The 20,746-nt window shown below is 39.6% G+C and overlaps 1 protein-coding gene across 8 annotated transcripts in view; it reads right to left on the bottom strand.

Annotated features, from left to right (window-relative positions):
• The window catches only part of LOC127442125 (E3 ubiquitin-protein ligase RNF220-like), a 159,257-nt gene that overhangs the window by 18,627 nt on the left and 119,884 nt on the right, over positions 1 to 20,746 (bottom strand). For 2 of the 8 annotated variants that reach the window (XM_051699937.1, XM_051699940.1), the window contains exons 5-13: positions 17,718 to 17,813; positions 14,496 to 14,538; positions 12,724 to 12,828; positions 11,424 to 11,545; positions 10,606 to 10,732; positions 3,319 to 3,415; positions 3,120 to 3,206; positions 2,967 to 3,022; positions 2,776 to 2,875 (exon numbers count right to left, since the gene is read on the bottom strand). In XM_051699937.1, coding sequence (XP_051555897.1) covers positions 2,776 to 2,875; positions 2,967 to 3,022; positions 3,120 to 3,206; positions 3,319 to 3,415; positions 10,606 to 10,732; positions 11,424 to 11,545; positions 12,724 to 12,828; positions 14,496 to 14,538; positions 17,718 to 17,813 — 833 coding nt within the window. Of the gene's footprint in view, positions 1 to 2,775; positions 2,876 to 2,966; positions 3,023 to 3,119; positions 3,207 to 3,318; positions 3,416 to 10,605; positions 10,733 to 11,423; positions 11,546 to 12,723; positions 12,829 to 14,495; positions 14,539 to 14,680; positions 14,925 to 17,717; positions 17,814 to 20,746 lie in introns of those variants that run through there. The other 6 variants (XM_051699941.1, XM_051699944.1, XM_051699939.1 and 3 more) reach the window with 4 other exon arrangements.

Genomic DNA, 20,746 nt, shown 5'->3' with positions numbered 1-20,746 from the left:
TGGACTGACAGCTGCGCTACTGGGTATGCAGACTGAGGCACATCTGTGGCTAGTGTGCTGACCCTGGAACAGCTCTAGACAGCAGGGGGAGATAGACCCAGGAAAGAGGATATTCGCACCACCATTGTGTGCAAGGCGGCAATCAGCCCCTTTCTAACAGGAGTTGTACTATGACCCCAATTACCTATTCAGTGGGGCTGGGCCCCCACACACGCAAGTGGGAGGAGAGTTTAGCGGGAGCACTTGTCCGGGAATATGGATGAGGACATAGAGATGAGGGAATTACAGGGGCCGGCCTTTCACCCACTCTGGTTATTCAAATTTATCTGTGGCTGGAGACTGCCTGCTACACTCCCTCCCTCTTGCTTTCACTCTTTAGGGAGGTAGAGTGTAGAGATTCATCTCTCTTTCTATTTGTTCTCCCATCGTTTGCTTGTTTGCCTAGTCTTTTTCGGAGGGCAAGACTCTAACTCTCATCTGCAAGGAAACAATGCTGCCTTAAAGCAAAACACAGTAACTGCACATACTGAAACTTAGAAAAAAACAAAAATGTAAAAAAGAAATTTCAAACTCCGTTTTTTCTTAATTGGAGCATAGTTTAGACAAGACAGTCTGCCACAGGACATATCAAGGTTTAAGAGACTCAATTTAACTCGATTTTGACTAAATGTGTAGGTAATGTGTTCTGCCTTTGCACAAAAGAGTTAAACTGCTGGCTTGCTTGCTTCCAATGATCATGTAATCAAAAACCAGATCTAACTACTGAGACATCGTTCTTTTGAGGACACTATACTCCATTTAGTGTCATGCGACATGGACACTTTTTCTCCCATTTAAATCAAAATGTACTTTTTATTTAATAACATCCCCCTGAGATATAGTTGTGCTCAAAAGTTTGCATACCCTGGCAGAAATTGTGAAATTTTGGCATTGATTTTGAAAATATGACTGATCATGCAAAAAAAACCTGTCTTTTATTTAAGGATAGTTATCATATGAAGCCATTTATTATTACATAGTTGTTTGGCTCCTTTTAAATCATAATGATAACAGAAATCACCCAAATGGCCCCGATCAAAAGTTTACATACCCTTGAATGTTTGGCCTTGTTACAGACACACAAGGTGACACACACAGATTTAAATGGCAATTAAAATGTTAATTTTCCACACCTGTGGCTTTTTAAATTGCAATTAGTGTCTGTGTATAAATAGTCAATGAGTTTGTTAGCTCTCACGTGGATGCACTGAGCAGGCTTGATACTGAGCCATGGGGAGCAGAAAAGAACTGCCAGAAGACCTGCGTAACAAGGTAATGGAATTTATAAAGATGGAAAAGGATATAAAAAGATATCCAAAGCCTTGAAAATGCCAGTCAGTACTGTTCAATCACTTAAAAGTGGAAAATACAGGTCAGGTAGACCAAGAAAGATTTCAGCCACAACTGCCCAGGATACAAAGAAAAACCCACAGGTAACCTCAGGAGAAATACAGGCATCTCTGGAAAAAGATGGTGTGGTTGTTTCAAGGAGCACAATATGACAATACTTGAACAAAAATGAGCTGCATGGCCGAGTTGCAAGAAAGAAGCCTTTACTGCGCCAATGCCACAAAAAAGCCCGGTTACAATATGCCCGACAACACCCTGACATGCCTTCTGGCACACTGTAATTTGGAGAGATGAGACCAAAATAGAGCTTTATGGTCACAACCATAAGCACTGTTTGGAGAGGGGTCAACAAGGCCTATAGTGAAAAGAATACCATCCCCACTGTGAAGCATGGTGGTGGCTCACTGATGTTTTGGGGGTGTGTGAGCTCTAAAGGCACGGGGAATCCTGTGAAAATTGATGGCAAGATGAGTGTAGCATGTTATCAGAAAATACTGGCAGACAATGTGCATTCTTCTGCACGAAAGCTGTGCATGGGACGCTCTTGGACTTTCCAGCACGACAATGACCCTAAGCACAAGGCCAAGTTGACCCTCCAGTGGTTACAGCAGAAAAACGTGAAGGTTCTAGAGTGACCATCACAGTCTCTTGACCTTAATATCATCGAGCCACTCTGGGGAGATCTCAAACGTGCGGTTCATGCAAGACGACCAAAGACTTTGCATGACCTGGAGGCATTTTGCCAAGACGAATGGGCAGCTATACCACCTGCAAGAATTTGGGGCCTCATAGACAACTATTACAAAAGACTGCATGCTGTCATTGATGCTAAAGGAGGCAATACACAGTATTAAGAACTAAGGGTATGCAGACTATTGAACAGGGGTCATTTCATTTTTTTCTTTGTTGCCATGTTTGTTTTATGATTGTGCCATTCTGTTATAACCTACAGTTGAATAATGATCCCATAAGAAATAAAAGAAATGTGTTTTGACTGCTCACTCGTTTTTTTTTAAAATGGTACATATATTACCAATTCTCCAAGGGTATGCAAACTTTTGAGCACAACTGTATGTCACCACTGTCTGTCTTCACTCCCTGCAACAAGAGCTACCAGGCTATTCTTGCAATGTAAAACTGTAGTATGGAAATGTGTGGAGTGATATTAGCATTCCCAGGCTGTGCAGAGTCTCAGGCCCAGACAAGGCTCAGCTGCCTGGGATCAATACTGGAAGCCACTCCCTGTGATCAAGCATGCTCCGGAGAGATGAGCACACTAAATGCATCATTTATGATTTTGCAGTCCCTACACAAACTAATCTCACCCCAATACACCAGCAAACACTCTGCCTCTGAAGGCAGGTGTCTGTGTGTGTTTGTACTCACTTCTCGATCTCGCTGTTTTTACAGGTCCTGGGTGTGGAGGACAATGAGCAAGAGCTGGGCTCCTGTTTGCTACTTTCACCATTACTGGTAGAGGGCATTTCTATAAAAAAAAATAAGCATGCATACAGTGAATGAAGAACAACAAAAGCAACATTTTATTCTACTAAAATCCAAAGAAAAGCCTAACTTACCATCACTGGCCCATTTGGAGAATTCAGGTGTTATTCTATTGGATGGTACGCCACCACTACAGAACAGAGAAAGAAGTTAAGTGTCCGGGACTATGGAGTTGTTCTTTGCCATTTTAATGCCTGGGACAAAATAATCTCCAGAAACATGCTTACTTCAAAACGGCTCCACGCAATGCCTCACGCTCTTTGGCTTCTCCCTGGTCCTCTCCAGAGCAAGGAATGATGTCTGCTTCAGTGTACCTGAAAGCCAGAGTTAAGGAACAACTGCCTATAATATTAATTACGGTTGTTTTTCTGTACACTACAGTACCACTGAAGAACAAGATGTCTACTGGTGAGCGGAAAAGGATACTGGGCTTTGCCATACTCCAATGTGTCATCTCCATCCACATCCAGGTCAGCATCACTGTCATGGCTCTCCTTCGTGCTACACATGGCAAAGCCTGTTCCTTAATGGAGAGAAGGAAAAAATAGACAATGTTAACAAAAGAAATAAGCCAAAGGAGGGTATGCATTACATTAATTTGACCATGGTTAGGAAGTTTGGAGGCACAATTCAAAGCAATATGATAAAACAACATCATATGATGAAACAGCACTTGAAAAACAAAATACACATGTTAAATAAACCACAAACCTGTAGATTTCATTTACAGTTGCAAGCAACTCTATGAATGGTGCGACTTTACATTAATATGGAAATCAACACATCTGCTGTCACAAGCGTGCTTATATTGGCAACAGTTCAACAGCAATAAATGTGGCTTATTCAATCAGAAAATGTAAATGAAATGTATTTTGAAATCAATAATAGTCATTACTGAATGGCATTTGCAAATTGTAAATAGTTTGTCACATGTGATGCACACATAGTTTACAATACAGCTACTGACTCCAACAAACACATCCCACTGTAACTGGCCCAATCTACCACAGCTCTGTCGTGCTGGCGAAATACCAATTAAGAAGGCCTATTCTGGCAGTTAGCAGGCCCGGATTACTGCAGACAGGCCAGGAGCCTGGTGTTCTGGACCAAGATGGAGGCATCAGAGACAGTGTGAATCAGAGTTGTGTCAAATGCCTGTAGGATTGTGGGCCCTGAGCAGTGGGGCGTGTAGCCTGAGTGGCACTTCTATAAATCCAGTGATGAGCGCACAGACAAACTCCAGCCGCTGGTTGACTGGGTCCTTCAGTTCTGGTTAAGGAAAAGTTGGATCGGCAGCAGCCTGAAGGGTGGGAGAGGCCCACAGAGACCGGAGCCTGATTGAGCCGCAAAGATTTGAGTGGGCCAGGTCTCTCAGGGACTGATGGAAGGATGTCAGGGCACCGCTGGAGAATGGGTTTGTCATGGATGAGGAGCTGAGGTAGGTAATGGAAGTGGAGGAACAGTGCTTCATCTCGTTCCAGACTGCTACGACACAGGATGACTACTGCATAGGGTGGAGTGGTTAATTACAACCTTCAGGGAGAGTGAAAGAGCAGGAGACACTGAAGGAGAAGAGACTGAATGAGAGAGTGGATGTTGCGGCCATGATCGGTATTTCCCCCTCTTAGTAAAGGGATCCAAATGAAGCAAAGGGATAAAACGCATCACAAATGCTGGCCTTTTTTCTTTTTTAACAACGTGCCGATGGTTTTTAGTGATCAAATAAAAGGGACCTTTTACATTTTATTTGGTCCCTGTAGGTGCAGAGGCATATGTGCACAATAGCTGAGCTCCATAAATCTGAGCTGCTCAGGCAGAGCTCCACAGATATCAGTGACAAAGCATGTTCAACCGTTACCTCAGGGTTAAACTGTGTGTGCCAGTCTAAATGTGTTACTGTCCAATAAACACCTTTCACAATTGAGTGATGGGTTTCTGTTAGCTTAATTCTCTTGCTCATGAGCACTCTGATCAAACAGTCTTTGTCCAGGAAAAATAACTTTGTACATTGTTTGTGCTTTATGATTGCTTTCATCTGTCATTTAGTTATAAAACACTAAAGTTGACATGATAAAATCTTTACTAATAATTGATAATCATGGCTTACAACTAAACATGGCTTGGTTAGAAATAAAAGTTGTTTTTTGAATGAAAGTACAATTTTCAAAAACAAACAGCCTGTGTGACAACATTGACAATTGAACAGTGGGGCCCTGTCTTCTATATCACTTGATTGTAGCCTGAATATAGTTTAAGTGGTCTAAAGATAACCTCCCACCCATCTGACCCATCTACAGGCAGTGGCGATTTTAGGGGATGGCCTGTGGTGGCCTGGGCCACCCCTGAAATCTCATTGGCCACCCCAGAACTGATTGGTAGTTCATCATGTTCATCAACACAAGAACGAAGAACCAATAGAAACACCTGTCAATCAAAGATGACATCTCAGGTCATTTGTTGATTTAGAGCCACACTGATCCAGGGTCAGTTTTATATTTCTGACCATTATAGTAGTGGTGGGACTGAAGCTGTGTGAGCTGATCTTTGATCAGTGGGGGGAGGGGCAGGCCGCGGGTGACCTGGCAGGTGCCGCAGGTCGCGGGCAGCGGGCGCCAGATCTGGAGTATAATGGTCAGTCAGAAGCACGAAGCTGACACGAGCTAGCATCTACCTCCAACTTCCAATGAGTTGACGACGTCGATTTGTGGTCAAAAAGAAAGCTGCTATTTGAGAGGTATGTTCATCTAATCTAACGTTTAATTTATCCCAAATTTCCATGTGAATGTGAAAACATTTTTTCATTGTTACAGTAGCTAGGTTAAAGAGTAAGCTAGACCCTACATCACATTCAGCATGTTATCTTTATACTGACATGAAATATGAAATGCCATGTTTTCTGATTTAATGACGGAGGTGTGTAAAGCGTTTTACAGATGTATATGTTCAATAGCTAAAGTTATATATATGGCTAACCTGTGTGTGAAATGGAAGGTTCTGTGCTGTGACTGTACTTTAAATCTTTACATGAGTTATTTATGAGCTCTGTATGTGTATTATTGGTCAGTCAGACCAATAAAATCTTCAAAGTTTTTATACCTTATTTGACATTTTAAATATGCAGAGGCAGGGCAAATTGCACTTAAATGCCGCAAAGGATTTGACTAACTATTTTATTTGGTAATATTCAAAGTAATTGAAACTATCAGAACATGTGGAAAATAAACCTGAGTAGACACTGTAAATAGAGTTTTGTTTTTTACTGTATTCAGAGCTCAATCTGCAATTTTGGGGTTTCCAGACAGACACCTATAAGCCCTCGTAGCCAATTTCACACACTGATTTGTACCCAATTTAACAATATTTCTGCTGGACAGTGCAGTTATAGCTAATAAATGAATGAATAATTGATTGAATGATTGATTGAATTGCGCCTCAATCAGTTATCACCTGTACTTGTATCTTTTTATGATTATACACTATACCTGATGTTATACGCAGATTAATTCTCTACAATGAGAATAGCTCTTAAAAACGTGGAACTGACTTTTCCTAAACAATTACTGATTTAGAAATGGATGTTATGTTAAAATAACCAGAGATTCCCAGAAACTGTAATAGGTTGAAATAGAACAGGAATAGAAAACTGTCAAATGTCAAAACAACAGTCTGATATTGAATACAAACAATTCAGTGAATGCTAACATGAGTTTAAGAATTATTTATTCTACATGTGTAGATGTTGAAGCAAAGCAATGCGATATTTACACATTTTGATCATGTGACATTCAGAAAGTTTCTCCCGGTGTCGCCACCCCACACTAGGTCTGTGCCCCATCTTGGCCACCCCAGTAAAAATGTCCTGGATACGCCACTGTCTACAGGTGGGCGATTGGTGGAGGTCTTGGCCACAAAAAAAAAAAAAAAAAAAAAATCCATAATCTGCAAATGATGGTTAACAATTCATTAATGCGCTGTGGACAAGCGGCAGAGACAGGCAGAGGGAAAAAAACAGCGAAAAAACCTAATAAACAGATTGTTGTGACCACTAATGGCAGCCATGCCGGCAGAAGATGTGGCAGGCCATAAGGAAGAGAGAAAAAAAAAAAAAAAATCGCTTTTAATCCAATCAATTGATCAGGCTACAGATCTCAGCTAATGCATTGCTGGAGCTAGGGCAGGAAGGATGTCATGTAGCCTTAAGCAGGGACTGGCTTCTATAACCAATACAGGACTGTCCACCTTGGTGTGGACAGCTGAACAAAAAAAGCAGCAGACACCTACTCAGGCAAGCATAACATCAAAACCACCTGAATGGTGCATAACTACCTGAGCAGTGTTGGTGTTCTTTTCTCTTTTTTTTTTTTTTATATAGAATTTATTTGGATTTTAGCAATGTCTGACTGAGAGCTGGAGCTAATGTTAAGCAGCCTTGGCAGGCAATCTAATATGTGCCGAAAAGGTCAGTGCCACTCTAACTGCCCCTCAGTCAAATTATGCACGTCGTTGCACCGCCTCTTTGCCTGGCAGCCTCAGGGACATAAGCTTACTCCCACTTACTGCACACAAGATCAATGTAAGACTGTCTCCCTTTATCACAATGTAAACTGTATTTAACTGTATAGGTGTGCAATTCAGATCTAGTACTCTGCATAACAATACAAACAGTGCTTGTTAGCATACAATGTGCCACACTTAAACAGGTTGCGATAGAAGTCCTGTTTTACTCCTTTCACAGGGTTCCCATTTTTTTTTTTACACTTAATCATTCATCTTAAAGGGATAGTTCACCCAAAAATGAAAACTCTCTCATCATTTACTCACTTTCATGCCATCCCAGATGTGTATGAATTTCTTTCTTCTGCTGAACACAAACAAAGATTTTTAGATGAATATTACAGCTCTGTACTTCCATAAAATGCAACTGAATCGTGACCAGACTTTTCAAGCACCAAAAATCACATAAAAGGCAGCATAAATGTGATCCAAACGACTCCAGTGGTTTAATATTGGTCTTCTGACTACAGAGCTGGAATATTCTTCTAAAAATCTTTGTTTGTGTTCTGCAGAAGAAAGTAAAACCAATCTGGGATAGCATGAGAGATGAATGATGAGAGCATTTTCATTTTTGGGTGAACTATCCCTTTAAATTTAAATCAATATCCTTTATTTTTAAACATCACATATACCAAGAAAATCTACTCAGTTTATTCAATTAATACATGACTTGTAAAACAACATGATTTTCTGTGAAGCTGCTTTGAAATTATGTGTATTGTGAAAAGCGCAATACAACTTAAAATTAATTGACTTCTTGACCAGTGCATTTCCATTGCTTTTCCAGTCATTTGTGATTACTGGATAAGGATTTTTGAAAGTAATTTTATGGAGATTGCACACACGCACATAAAATAAATAAATCCAGCCAATGAAATATCTTAGAGCATAGCAGAACTATAAATATCCACTAACTGAATTTCTATGATTTTTAAAGGAATCACAGATCCAAAAATTCTGTCATCATTCACCCACCCCCAAATGTCTTTCTTCTATGGAACATAAAAGGAAATGTTAGGCAAGGCAGAACATTGGCCTCAGTCACCATTCACTTTCTTTGCATTTTTTTCATACAGTGAAAATGAATAGTGACTGAGGGTAAATGCTGCCTAATATCTCCTTTTGTCCACTGAAGAAATAAAGTCATATGGGTTTGGAACAACATGAGGTTGAGTAAATGACAATTTTCATTTTTGGGTTAACTATCCCTTTTAAGTTTTAATTTATGTCAATTACTTTTTCATGCCTGGAAATCACAATTTTAAAATTCCATGATATTTCCAGGCTTTCCATGACCGTGGAAACCCTGCCTTTAAATTTTACATCCTTACATGAACAATGCACAATCTTTCCTTGTTGGGTTACATTTAGCAACCTGATTTGCATATGCCATAGTTGATGTTAAGGGCTAATCTACATATGGCACCTGAGACAGGTGTGTCATGTCGCTGCAGAGAGACGGACACAAAGATCCCAGAAGAAAAGGAAATGAAACATGGCCTCTCAACCTGGTTGCCATGACACTTGTCAGTCTTTCGCAGTATGTGTCACAGGTCAGAGTTTATCCAATCAGGATGGCATTTACCATGTTTGCCTGTCGGGGAGGGGGGCTCAAAGCGGCCATCTTTAAAGTTTTTTTTTTTTTTTTTTTTACAAAAGCGGGCGGTGGGCCTCTGTTCTTCCTGCTTTCCCTGCACCAAATCTCCTCCATCTCTATCTCTTCATCAGCACAACAGCCCTGCTAAGCCACGGACACAGGAGGCCTTATGGGCCTCCACTACAAACTGATCCTCTTCGATTTCTCTCTTCCTCTCGGTCTCCCTTTTCCCTTATCACGCTCTTTTTGTTCGGTTTAAAGCGTTTCCTCCCTGTTTTTTTACTGGTCCTCAAAGAGAGAGAGGGGCTGGTGTTCAGAGACGATAGGCCTCTTATCCTATTGAAGACCCCTTTCAAGCCCCCCTCCCCATCTTCCCCCAGTCTAGCTCCCCATGGGCTGGAGGGATTCTGCAATGCAGGGCCGATTGAACGCTTGAGAACTTCAGCTGAGCTTTCAAGGCAAAAATCCACCTTCTGAGCATCCTGGGGGGAGCTTTTAAGTGGCCCCTGGGCCAGAGTCACTTCTCACTGGGTCCCCCTCTATCACCATTACACCACTGTCTGCAGGAGGGTTTGTCTGTGCTGAAGATAAAGGGTTGAGATCTTCTGTACAGACACACAGCTCTGTTTACATGCAGAATTGATCTGGGCCACCGTCTGTCTAGCCAGGCGTTAGAGGAGCAACTCCCTTTTTTTCTTAATCCACACAGCTTTACAATCTGTTTTCTTCTTGGGATCGAACAGCCTTTCCATTTAAGAGGGCAGAAGTTTACAAAAGACCACTGAGGGAGGAGAACTATTTTTCTAAATATGAAACTGACAGTCTTGGAGGTAAAAAGCAAAACTGTTGCATTTTTGATAGATGTTCATTTTGCACTTTCTACAAACTTGACTGTATAAAAATATCGCTTTCAAGATGTGTTTCAAAATAACTGATCTATTAAAGACTGGACACTAAGAAAAGTTCTAGGATAAAAATCTTTAGTATGGAGGAATAAATGGCACTTCCATGTGTAAAAATAATCTGAGAAAGTAAATTATTTATGAACCAACTAGAATTCCCTTGAAAGTCCTTCAATGGCAGCACATCAAAAGGGTCTTAAGGAGTGTGTGTGTGAGCATGAGTGTGTGTATATGTGATAGAGAATGTCCCAGGTGAGCGGAGTTAGGTTGGGAGCTATAATTGCATTCCTGGGCAGGGAAGCCCAGGGGTCAGTGGCCTATTTCACTCACACACATCTCTGTACTGGGTGAGGCGGGTCAATTGCACAGCTAAATGTGTTTTCCTTTGACTCCTTGAAAGCGGAGCAGGGCCTGCCAGAGTTCACCTCGTCTGGACTACAGCTGCTAGCCTCCAAATGAACACACAAACATATACACACTCCATCTTGCACAGTTATGCGTACATTCAATGAAATGTACATACCCTCAAACAGTTTAAAATGTCATAGTGAGCTTTGACAGCTATACTGACAACCTTGGAATGTAAACTTTTCTTAAAGATCAATAATATTGACAAAAAGCTATTCTGTAGCATGTCCAAAAAATGTGAGGATTGCTTACCTCTGAAGCCACCTTCCAGTAAAGTGGTGGCTCGGACCCTCTTCTGTCCGCACCACTCGTACTCTTCAAAGCGCGTTCCGTTCTCTCCTTCAACATCTGCGGAATCCTCTTCTATTCCACTTTCCCTCTGAGAAAACAAAACCACTTATCAAACATGCACCAACACACTTCAATCAGTCTATTCAATATAAAGACACAACCGCAGAGTGTGACTATATCGAAGGAAGCAAGGCTCTAAAATCCACTAACTTCTAATGATGTCTAATTTTAGGAGTTATCAGACCACATGCAATAGAACACCAAAACTCCAACCACCGAGAGTGCATTAGTATCATGAGAACTACTAGATTAGACAGGTTAAGAGGGACCCACTATATAATAAAGACCAAGTGCTGCATCCTGAACCACAGAAATGGCTAAAAAGGATGCAAGCCAGACTGTGAACAACAGTTTCCATTAAACCCCTTTATAAAGTCCAAATCCGATGACTATATAGTAGAACATCTCTAAAGTAGTTTAGGATGCAAAACTTCCAACCACATTTGCTAAAGTGAAGTAGTCAGGAGGAGGAACCTATTCCAGGAAAGAGCTAATCCATCCACTTTTCCCTGGACACCCATGTAGGAATGATACAACACCAAACAACACTACCTTTGATGTGTGCTAGCCATAAGAAGCAAACTCCAAAGGAGTGTGTGTGTGTGTGTGTGTGTGTTTTGGTTTGTGAACAGAGGCTGATGTCCAGGGAAAGGTGAGGGTAGAAAGGCCAAAGCTTCTAGAGGAGGTCGGAGCCCAGTGGTTTGGGTTTATGAAGCTACCTTGAACAGACATTGTTCCACATGCCTACTCATTTCCTCCTCTGTCCCTGTCAGCGGGGCGTTGCACAATGGACATACCTGCCCATCTTCAGGCTTTCGGCGCTTCATCTTCCCAATCCGAGCTACAGCAGAAGAAAGGAGAGAGACTATGTGATATATCAATGGAGCAAAGTGAACATAAATACTCATTATCAATAATACTCTCATAAATCATGATTAAAACATGAATACCCCCAAAGAATTGTAATTTGTTTCACTTGACGCACAATATTGGTGATGCTAGGCTCGGTCAACTAATTAACTAGCTACTAAATTACTAACTAACAAACGAACAAGCTAATAAGAAATCCATCATCACTGTAAACAAACTGTGCTGTGTCCTAGTAAAGCTGCCTCATATCATGTCCGCATCATTTTATCTGCATCATGGCTTAGTTTCTAAACAAACTGAACAGCTCTGGAAGCAGCTGGCTGTTCAAACATTTAATAATGAAAGACACACAACTTATCTGCAAAACAGCTAACATGAATATCATGGTGCACCTTTGTCATCACAAGATCCATTCAGAACAGTGCTGGCAGCATTAAGCCCACATAAAAGTTAACCAATACACTGTTTTACAGAACTAGCCTCAGGATAGAAGGCAGCTCTAGTCAAGGATTTTACTGAGGCAAAGAAGATGGTGGCAAAATATGACAGTGATTTGATAGGGCTCAGAGGTGAACTCTGTCCATTAGACCTTCGCATCCAGACACCAATTCCTGCTGGTTATATCAGTGATGGGCATGAACTGGCCATTCAGGGTGTCTTTCTCTCCCCCTCCCCTCCACGAGCACATAATTAGAAATTTAACACAGCAGAACAGCGCCTATTGCACCATAAGTCTCTGTCGCTTTTTCTTAACTGCAAATGGTGTGTGGGGACATTAATTTTTAGGTGGCTGTGATTGCGAATGGGGCCGAGGGGGACTGGTGGTTCTGCTATTACCTCCAGGAGGAGGAGAGAGAGAAAGAGAGAGGGTGAGGGACACTGTCTCATAATCTCTTTGCAGCCACATTGACGGTAATGTGTATGTGTGTGTGTGTGTGTGGGGGGGGGGGGTGGACATCATTAAATAGGAAGAGAAAAAGGCAATTAATTAGGCACGGCAAGAGTTTTTCCATCCAGCCCTCACTCTGAAACCACAGCGTCTCAGATGAGAGGTGATATACATTAATGTGGGCTAGGGTTTAAACAAAGACATCCCCATTTACCCTTACAGTGCCTGCGGCTGCGATAAATGGGGGAGGGGGGTCTTACCATGCCGCAGGCAGCAAGGGGCTAGGGGCACTCCTCTGGGCACTGGGATTGAGGGACTTTTGAAACTTTCCTTGGTGTAGCGCCTGCACCAGCAAAGGTCATCGACTGTTGGCACATGAAAAAATTAAGGGTTAAGGTGATTCTCTGCTTGGGCAGGCGCTACAGTCAAGGGAAGTGCAAAAACACAGGGCGGATACAATGGAGTACACATCTAAGGAGACACGTTTTCACAAAACAGCTATGTCATTCCAAGTAGGGCAGCTCAGGCTTGTTGAAATCTCTGTATTGTTCCCATTAAAGGCCGAAAGGCAGCTATTCTCCTTAACATGGGACAGACACTTAGGTCGATAAGGATGTCAAGCTTCTGGCAAGGCCATTTGAAAGACACCAGTGCTGATGAGCATTTGGCTGATGCACAATGAAAGGTGAGAAGACCCTGTCCGTGTCAGACAGATACAGAGACCCAGAAATAACAACTGGCCGTAGGTTAGAGAGTTACCGGCTCACACCATCCCTGCCTGGGTGTGGCAGCTCAATCACACCCACCAACTAAAGACTATTGGTTGGAAACCACTGAGCTCTGTTTTCAGACAAAGTGAAGAGACTTATTCTGACAAGTTCAAAACAGCAAGATGTCTCCACCCAATAATTAAAACTGTCAAAATTCACTCACCCTCATGTTGTTCCAAACCAAAAGAATGATTTTGTTCCACGGAAAACAAACTGAGATGTTAGCAAGAACATTAGCCTCAGTCACCATTCACTTTCACTGCATCTTTTCCATACATTGAAATGAAATGGTGACTGAGGCTCCGCCTAACATCTCATGTTAACAACGAAAGAAAGTTTGTCGGTTTGGAACATAAGGGTGAGTAAATGATGTCACAAAATTAATTTGATTGGGCAAACTATCCATTTAAATGTCTAAAATAATGCTCAATCCACCCAGACAAACTAATACAAGACCAGCAGTTTTATTTCATTCTTGTTAAATCACACACAAACACACACACATACATACATATATATATATATATATATATATATATATACACACATACATATATACAGTATATCAGGCTTGAGGGGCAAATGCCACCGAAAGTGACAAAAATGCCCCAAAAATGTAAAATGTGGGGGCAAAACTAATGCCCCTGCAATGAATTATTGTTTTTGTAAAATCTGCTATAGTTCTTAATATTCTATTATAGCCCTATATATATATATATATATATATATATATATATATATATATATATATATCAAATGAGTTGATTTAGATTTAATCTTAAGGTAATAAACTCAAAATTTTGAGAATCCGTATTCATGAAATATTTGATAAACAGATGAGACACATCTTGTTTTATATGGTTGGAGAAAAAAAAAAAAAAAAAAAAAAGCTACATTAAGGTAAAAAAAATGTCCCTATAAATTAAATCCAGGGGGCAAATATTGCTGAAATACTTCTGATACTGACGTGTGTGTGTGTGTGTGTGTGTGTGTGATATATATATATATATATATATATATAGATAGATAGATAGATATACACACATACATATAAACAGCATGTAAGCATACCTCAGAAATTGATGACAAATTACTTTCAACATTAATTAACAGTACAATTTATTTGCTTTTAATAAATCTTAACCCCTCTTTGTTCAGTATATACTGCACTGTTGATGGTTAACATCATTAAGAAAAAATATTAAAGGACAACAAATAGTCAGTGTATCACTTCTCTAAATGCAGGTATAAAATATACATACCATTCAATCGTGTTTGCCTGTTTGCCCGCACTCGTAAAAACGTCTGCATGTTGGGGAAAAAAAGGGGGAACAAAAAAATGTCAGTCATTTAAGTGTATTATAATGTATTTATGAAGGCTTTAATGAAGCGCGTATCACTGGATTGCACTGGATTCTGCGGATGTCTAACTGTAAACAAAACCTACTTCTCTATTGCCACTGCTCTCCACCTCCTCTTCCATTGCAAACGCCAGAACTCCCCAAACTCATTTGATTAACTACATAATTAGACCAGGATAATTCCCTAACAAAACGCCGATATGGGACTGAATAATACATTTATGAAGGATGCAGAAGGATTGAAAATACAGGCTCACTACAACAGTTCGTTTCAGCGCGCCACCGCCGCCATGTTGCTACCGGTCATGTGCTCCCCACGTCAGAGTCAAATGTTATAACTGGTGTAGTTCCGTCTTCTGCCACTTGTGCGCAGCAGTATGTAAATGACGCGTCTGATCTGTGTTCCATTATTGATATTTCACGAGGTGTATTGAGGATATTGAAGCTTTGACATTCTCATAAATTTAGGCATTAGTACTAGCTACTTAAACAGCAAAACATGGCATTGCTTCTTCTCAATTAAAAGAAGAAAACTAAGCAGAAAACCACTTATCAGCTGTTGTCAACCCTTCAGAAAGCCCTAATGTTCCAGTTTATAGAATAACTTAAAAATAAGGACTGATCCATTTAGGACCTAATGAACATCACCTACTCATCATCTATAACCCCCATTATAGAGTTGAAGTGGTAACACTTTGCAATAAGGTTACAGGCTACCTCAACATTAGTTAACGGAATAATAAGCCTAACAATATTATTAACTATTGAATTAACAATGAACAAAACCTTTTCAGCATTTATTAATCTTAATTTCTACATACTAATACATTATAATATTTAATTTGTATAAGTTAATGCAGTTTGAACTAACAATGAACAATAGTATATTTATAAACAAACATGAACTAAAATCAATAAAAGCTGTAGAAAAAAAAATATCCTTGAAAAGTTCATGATACATAACACGCTACCTAATTCTCATGTATCATGTCTGCAGGCAGTCCCCTTTAGGAGCTTTTGAGACACTACTGGTCAAAATCAGTCTATGTTCTGATGATACACTATATGTTAAAGGCCATGTGCTTACCCACTAGATAGATTGTGTTATAAAAGAGGATGTTCATGAATTTTAGGGGAAAAGCATAGCTTAATCATTTGAATGAGATCATTTGAGCATCCTTGCTTTAAATTGTGCCATTTACCTTTAAGGCCTCAAGATGAGAATACGTTTTGTAAGGTTGGAGGCAAATTCGAAAGAATTATCTGAACCACGCAGGATGGCCTTGTTATATCCAGTGTGCAAAGATCTGTCTGGACATTTTTAATTGAGAAATTCTGGGGTTGAGGGACAGATAGAGAATGGGGAGGAAAATGTCCCACAAACCCACAGCTCCAGGGGGGATGCACAGGAAGAAAACAAACATGTCAAGGACACTGGAGCACATAGATGATATCCGGGGCTCGGGGGCAGTGTAGATTAGCCCAGGGTTAAACTATGGATGATTACATATCAGAGCAGAACACACATTACTGCCTGAGTAAACCTGGGGCTGGAGATTAACAGAACAGATCTCGGCCTGTATTAATACATCCAGCAGTCAGATCCAGTCTGGGATAAGATGGAGGATATTTTGGAGGAGAAAAGCTGGATGCATTGCACACATACACAAAGTGCTTTTTTAACTTATTTTTTTCAATTTGCACTGTAATTGACACACTTTTTGGTTAAAACTTAAATTTAAGTTGAATTTGACTGAACAGTCTTTTTTTTTTATTAACCTGTTGATGTGCAACATATACTATATAGTCTAGTCAAAAAAGAGTTAATATTGTTGACATATAAAGATGTATAATTTGAACAGCACATTATATGGTAAATGTGAAGTAATTTAAGCAAAGTAAAGTCAAACCCATGGGTGGGGTCAACGAGCATCAACAGGATATATTTACACCAAAATTAAAATAGTTACTACAGTTATTTTTACTAATGTAAAAGGATAATAAACTAAAATGGTTTTCTCCTTCAAAAAGAGTAAGCTTTCAAAATGACTTCCCAGAATTTTCTGCCATTTCTTTTGTTTATTAACAGTGGTTCTAATACCTACAATGTCTGTAGTAATTGTAGTTTTATATTGAAATGTAACTACAGTTTCCATCAGTGCTGGTACATACCATCAGTATGTAATCAGATTACAAAAATCAAGTAATTGTAATTAGATTAAATTACATTTTAAAATACTCAAAATAACCAGATTACAATTACTTTTTATGGATTACATAATTACATATTAATCAGGCAACAGCAGTAAATTGTTTATAATGTATTGGTCCCACTTTTGTTTTAAATAATTTTTTTTTAATTCTAAATCAGCCTACCACTGATATACGTTAGACCATGCCTTCTCCTGATGAATAATTATGCAAGTTACTAAACACTGCTGATGTGCAGTATAGCTGTGAAATACTATGTACATCATATCCATTGCCTTCACTTATTTTTGATTCTGGAAGTCAAATTTAAACTTGGAAAACAATAGTAAAAAATCATCTTCTAATTAAGAATTATTCACACCATCTTTTTTCTGTCATCTCAACCGAAAATAGCGTGTAAAACACCAAAAATCATATAAATTCTGATATTTGTATTTATTAAGTTTTCTTAAATGTATTTAAGTAACACTGTTAGGTCAGAGGTAATCCAACAGTAATCAGAAATAATTTGATTAGATAATATAGAAAATATAATCCAGCACTGTTTACCATTTTCTAAGCATTGTTTATGAGTAATCAATACCTGTTGACACACAAAAAACTGCCCCCTGTCCAATCTCTTTTTTAATATTTAAATATTAATATTACATCTCAGGAAATTCCATCCTAAATATTACATCTTTACATCAATGAAAGCAGAAACTGGCTGCATGGACATTCACTTCAATTCTTAGACTCCCACATTGCGAGACATTCTCAACAAGCTAAAACCCACTGAATTGAATGGTAGCATCAGAGTGGAGGGTTTTAGTGGTCTGTATGGTGGAGTTGTGTTCAGTGTCAGAACTGCACAGTCTGTATGTCACTCTGTACCTGTGACAGTTTCGCTCTGTCTGAGGCTTCCCGTCTCACCTGGTATCTGTCAGAATGGTGAGCTTCATCAGAGGAGAGCGGGGACACAACTGGAGACTCGCCCTCGCGTTTGATGTGCACTGACAACAGGAGAGACTAGCGAGAGAGAAAAACACAAAGCGAGACAAAGAGGTGAGCAGCCATCCGCTAGATAAACATGTCATCCACAGAAGTGATGCTGTAGCCTGTTAAAAAAAAAAAAAAAAAACTACACCACCACAAGAACTCCAGAATGCCAGAATCGGAGTGCTGTAACAATGTGACTTATGTTCATAAATGTTGACAGAAAACAATTAACTGCCAATTCAGCTTTAAACTAGAAGTGTTGACAGGACATCAGTGTTTAGAGTAATGGAGGCTTCTACAGAGGAATAGAGAGATACCAGGACACCAAACAGCATGACAGGACACTTTGATCGGCTATAAAGCTACCTCCATGCAATAGGAGATGTAACAGGCCTGTCCTTCTGAAAACCTAATTGACTTAATTTCTCAAATGACTGGGGAAAGGCGGGAGGGAAAATACTGCTTACTTATTGGGAGTCTTGATCTCCGTCCTGGTTTTTATGAGGCGGCTATAAAATATTTGTATTTACAATCTGCACTGATTAATCAGAGTGAGTGGAGGGCGCGCGGCTTTAGTGGCTGACAACTGTAATCTAATATTAATATGTGAAAAATGGCAGCCTCTCTCTACAGGGACAGTAAATTAGACATTATGCATGGCTCCTTATGCTTTTGAATCACAAGGTCAGGAAACAATTTATTTGTGATCTCAAAACCTTTGTAGCTCAGGGAATACGGTGTGTACCAGAGAATGTGTATCATTTAGAATGATTTAGATCTACAGCTTCAAGTGTAAGTAAAGTTTAACTGTTTCATTGTTTGATGCAAATTGGTAAAAGTAACCAATGACATGTGAAGGGCCACCTCGGCATAAAACAACATCAGAACATAAACTATTGTAGCATTACATTTACAAAAGAGTTCCAGTTTATATTAAGAATCTTGGATGCTGATTGGTCATAACAATGCTCCAGTCGTGCTAAACTATACAATATAGTAACAGTTATGACATGAAATACTTGTTCACCTAGCTACTGTGTACATCACTGTACAATACTCATAGAAACCAACTATTAATGTTAGCACAAGGTAGTTTTTAATAAAAAGGGCTATATCTTTTAGCAGAAGGATGGCACTTAAAGAGATAGTTCACCCAAAATGAAAATTGTCTTATCATTCACTCACCCTCATGCCATCCCAGATGTGTATGACTTTCTTTCTTCTTCAGAACACAAACAAAGATTTTTAGAAGAATATCTCAGCAATGTAGGCCCATACAATGCAAGCGAATGGTGACCAGACCTTTCAAGTGCCAAACATCACATATAGGCACCATAAAAGTAATTTATAAGTGATATAATAGGTGTGGGAGAGAATCAGATCATTATTTAAGTCCTTTTTTACTATAAATCTCCACTTGCAATTTCAGTGAAAGTGAAGATTTATAGTAAAAAAAGGATTGAAATATTGATCTGTTTATCACCCAGAGCAATTGCATTGCTTCAGAAGACATATATTAAACCACTGAAGTTGTGTGGTTTACTTTAATGATGCCTATATGTGATTTTTGGAGGTTCAAAAGTCTGGTCAACATTCACTTGCATTGTGAGGACCTACAGAGCTGAAATATTCATCTAAAAATCTTTGTTTGTGTTCAGCAGAAGAAAGAAAGTCATACAAATCTGGGATGACATGAAAATGAGTAAATTATGAGAGAATTTTCATTTTTGGCCAAACTAAACCTTTAATACCTGTGGTTAATAAAATAATGTTTTAATTAAAGTAGAGTTGTGCTCAAAAGTTTGCATACCCTGGTAGAAATTGTGAAATTTTGGCATTGATTTTGAAAATATGACTGATCATGCAAAAAAACTGTCTTTTATTTAACATAGTTGTTTGGCTCCTTTTTAAATCATAATGATACCAGAAATCACCCAAATGGCCCTGATCAATAGTTTACATACCCTTGAATGTTTGGCCTTGTTACAGACACACGAGGTGACACACACAGGTTTAAATGGCAATTAATGGTTAATTTCCCACACCTGTGGCTTTTTAAATTGCAATTAGTGTCTGTGTATAAATAGTCAATGAGTTTGTTAGCTCTTACATGGATGCACTGAGCAGGCTAGATACTGAGCTGTGGGGAGCAGAAAAGAACTGTCAAAAGACCTGTGTAACAAGGTAATGGAACTTAATAAAGATGGAAAAGGATATAAAAAGATATCCAAAGCCTTGAAAATGTAAGTCAGTACTGTTCAATCACTTATTAAGAAGTGGAAAATTTGGGGATCTCTTGATACCAAGCTATGGTCAGGTAGACCAAGAATGATTTCAGCCACAATTGCCAGAAGAATTGTTCAGGATACAAAGAAAAACCCACAGGTAACCTCAGGTGAAATACAGGCTGCTCTGTAAAGACGGTGTGGTTGTTTCAAGGAGCACAATAAAACGATACTTGAACAAAAATGAGCTGCATGGTCCAGTTGCCGGAAAGAAGCCTTTACTGTGCCAATGCCACAAAAAAGCCCAGTCACAATATGCCCAACAACACCTTGACATGCCTCACAGCTTCTGGCACACTGTAATTTGGAGTGATGAGACCAAAATAGAGCTTTATGGTCACAACCATAAGTGCTATGTTTGGAGAGGGGTCAACAAGGCCTATAGTGAAAAGAATACCATCCCCACTGTGAAGCATGGTGGTGGCTCACTGATGTTTTGGGAGTGTGTGAGCTCTAAAGGCACGGGGAATCTTATGAAAATTGATGGCAAGATGAATGCAGCATGTTATCAGAAAATACTGGCAGACAATTTGCATTCTTCTGCACGAAAGCTGTGCATGGGACGCTCTTGGACTTTCCAGCACGACAATGACCCTAAGCACAAGGCCAAGTTGACCCTCCAGTGGTTGCAGCAGAAAAAGTTGAAGGTTCTGGAGTGGCCATCACAGTCTCCTGACC

This window comes from Myxocyprinus asiaticus, chromosome 6, assembly GCF_019703515.2.
Source record: "Myxocyprinus asiaticus isolate MX2 ecotype Aquarium Trade chromosome 6, UBuf_Myxa_2, whole genome shotgun sequence".
NCBI classification, from domain to species: domain Eukaryota; kingdom Metazoa; phylum Chordata; class Actinopteri; order Cypriniformes; family Catostomidae; genus Myxocyprinus; species Myxocyprinus asiaticus.
The sequence above is the reverse complement of the archived record's forward strand: the minus strand, read 5'-3'. Positions and strand labels throughout refer to the sequence as shown.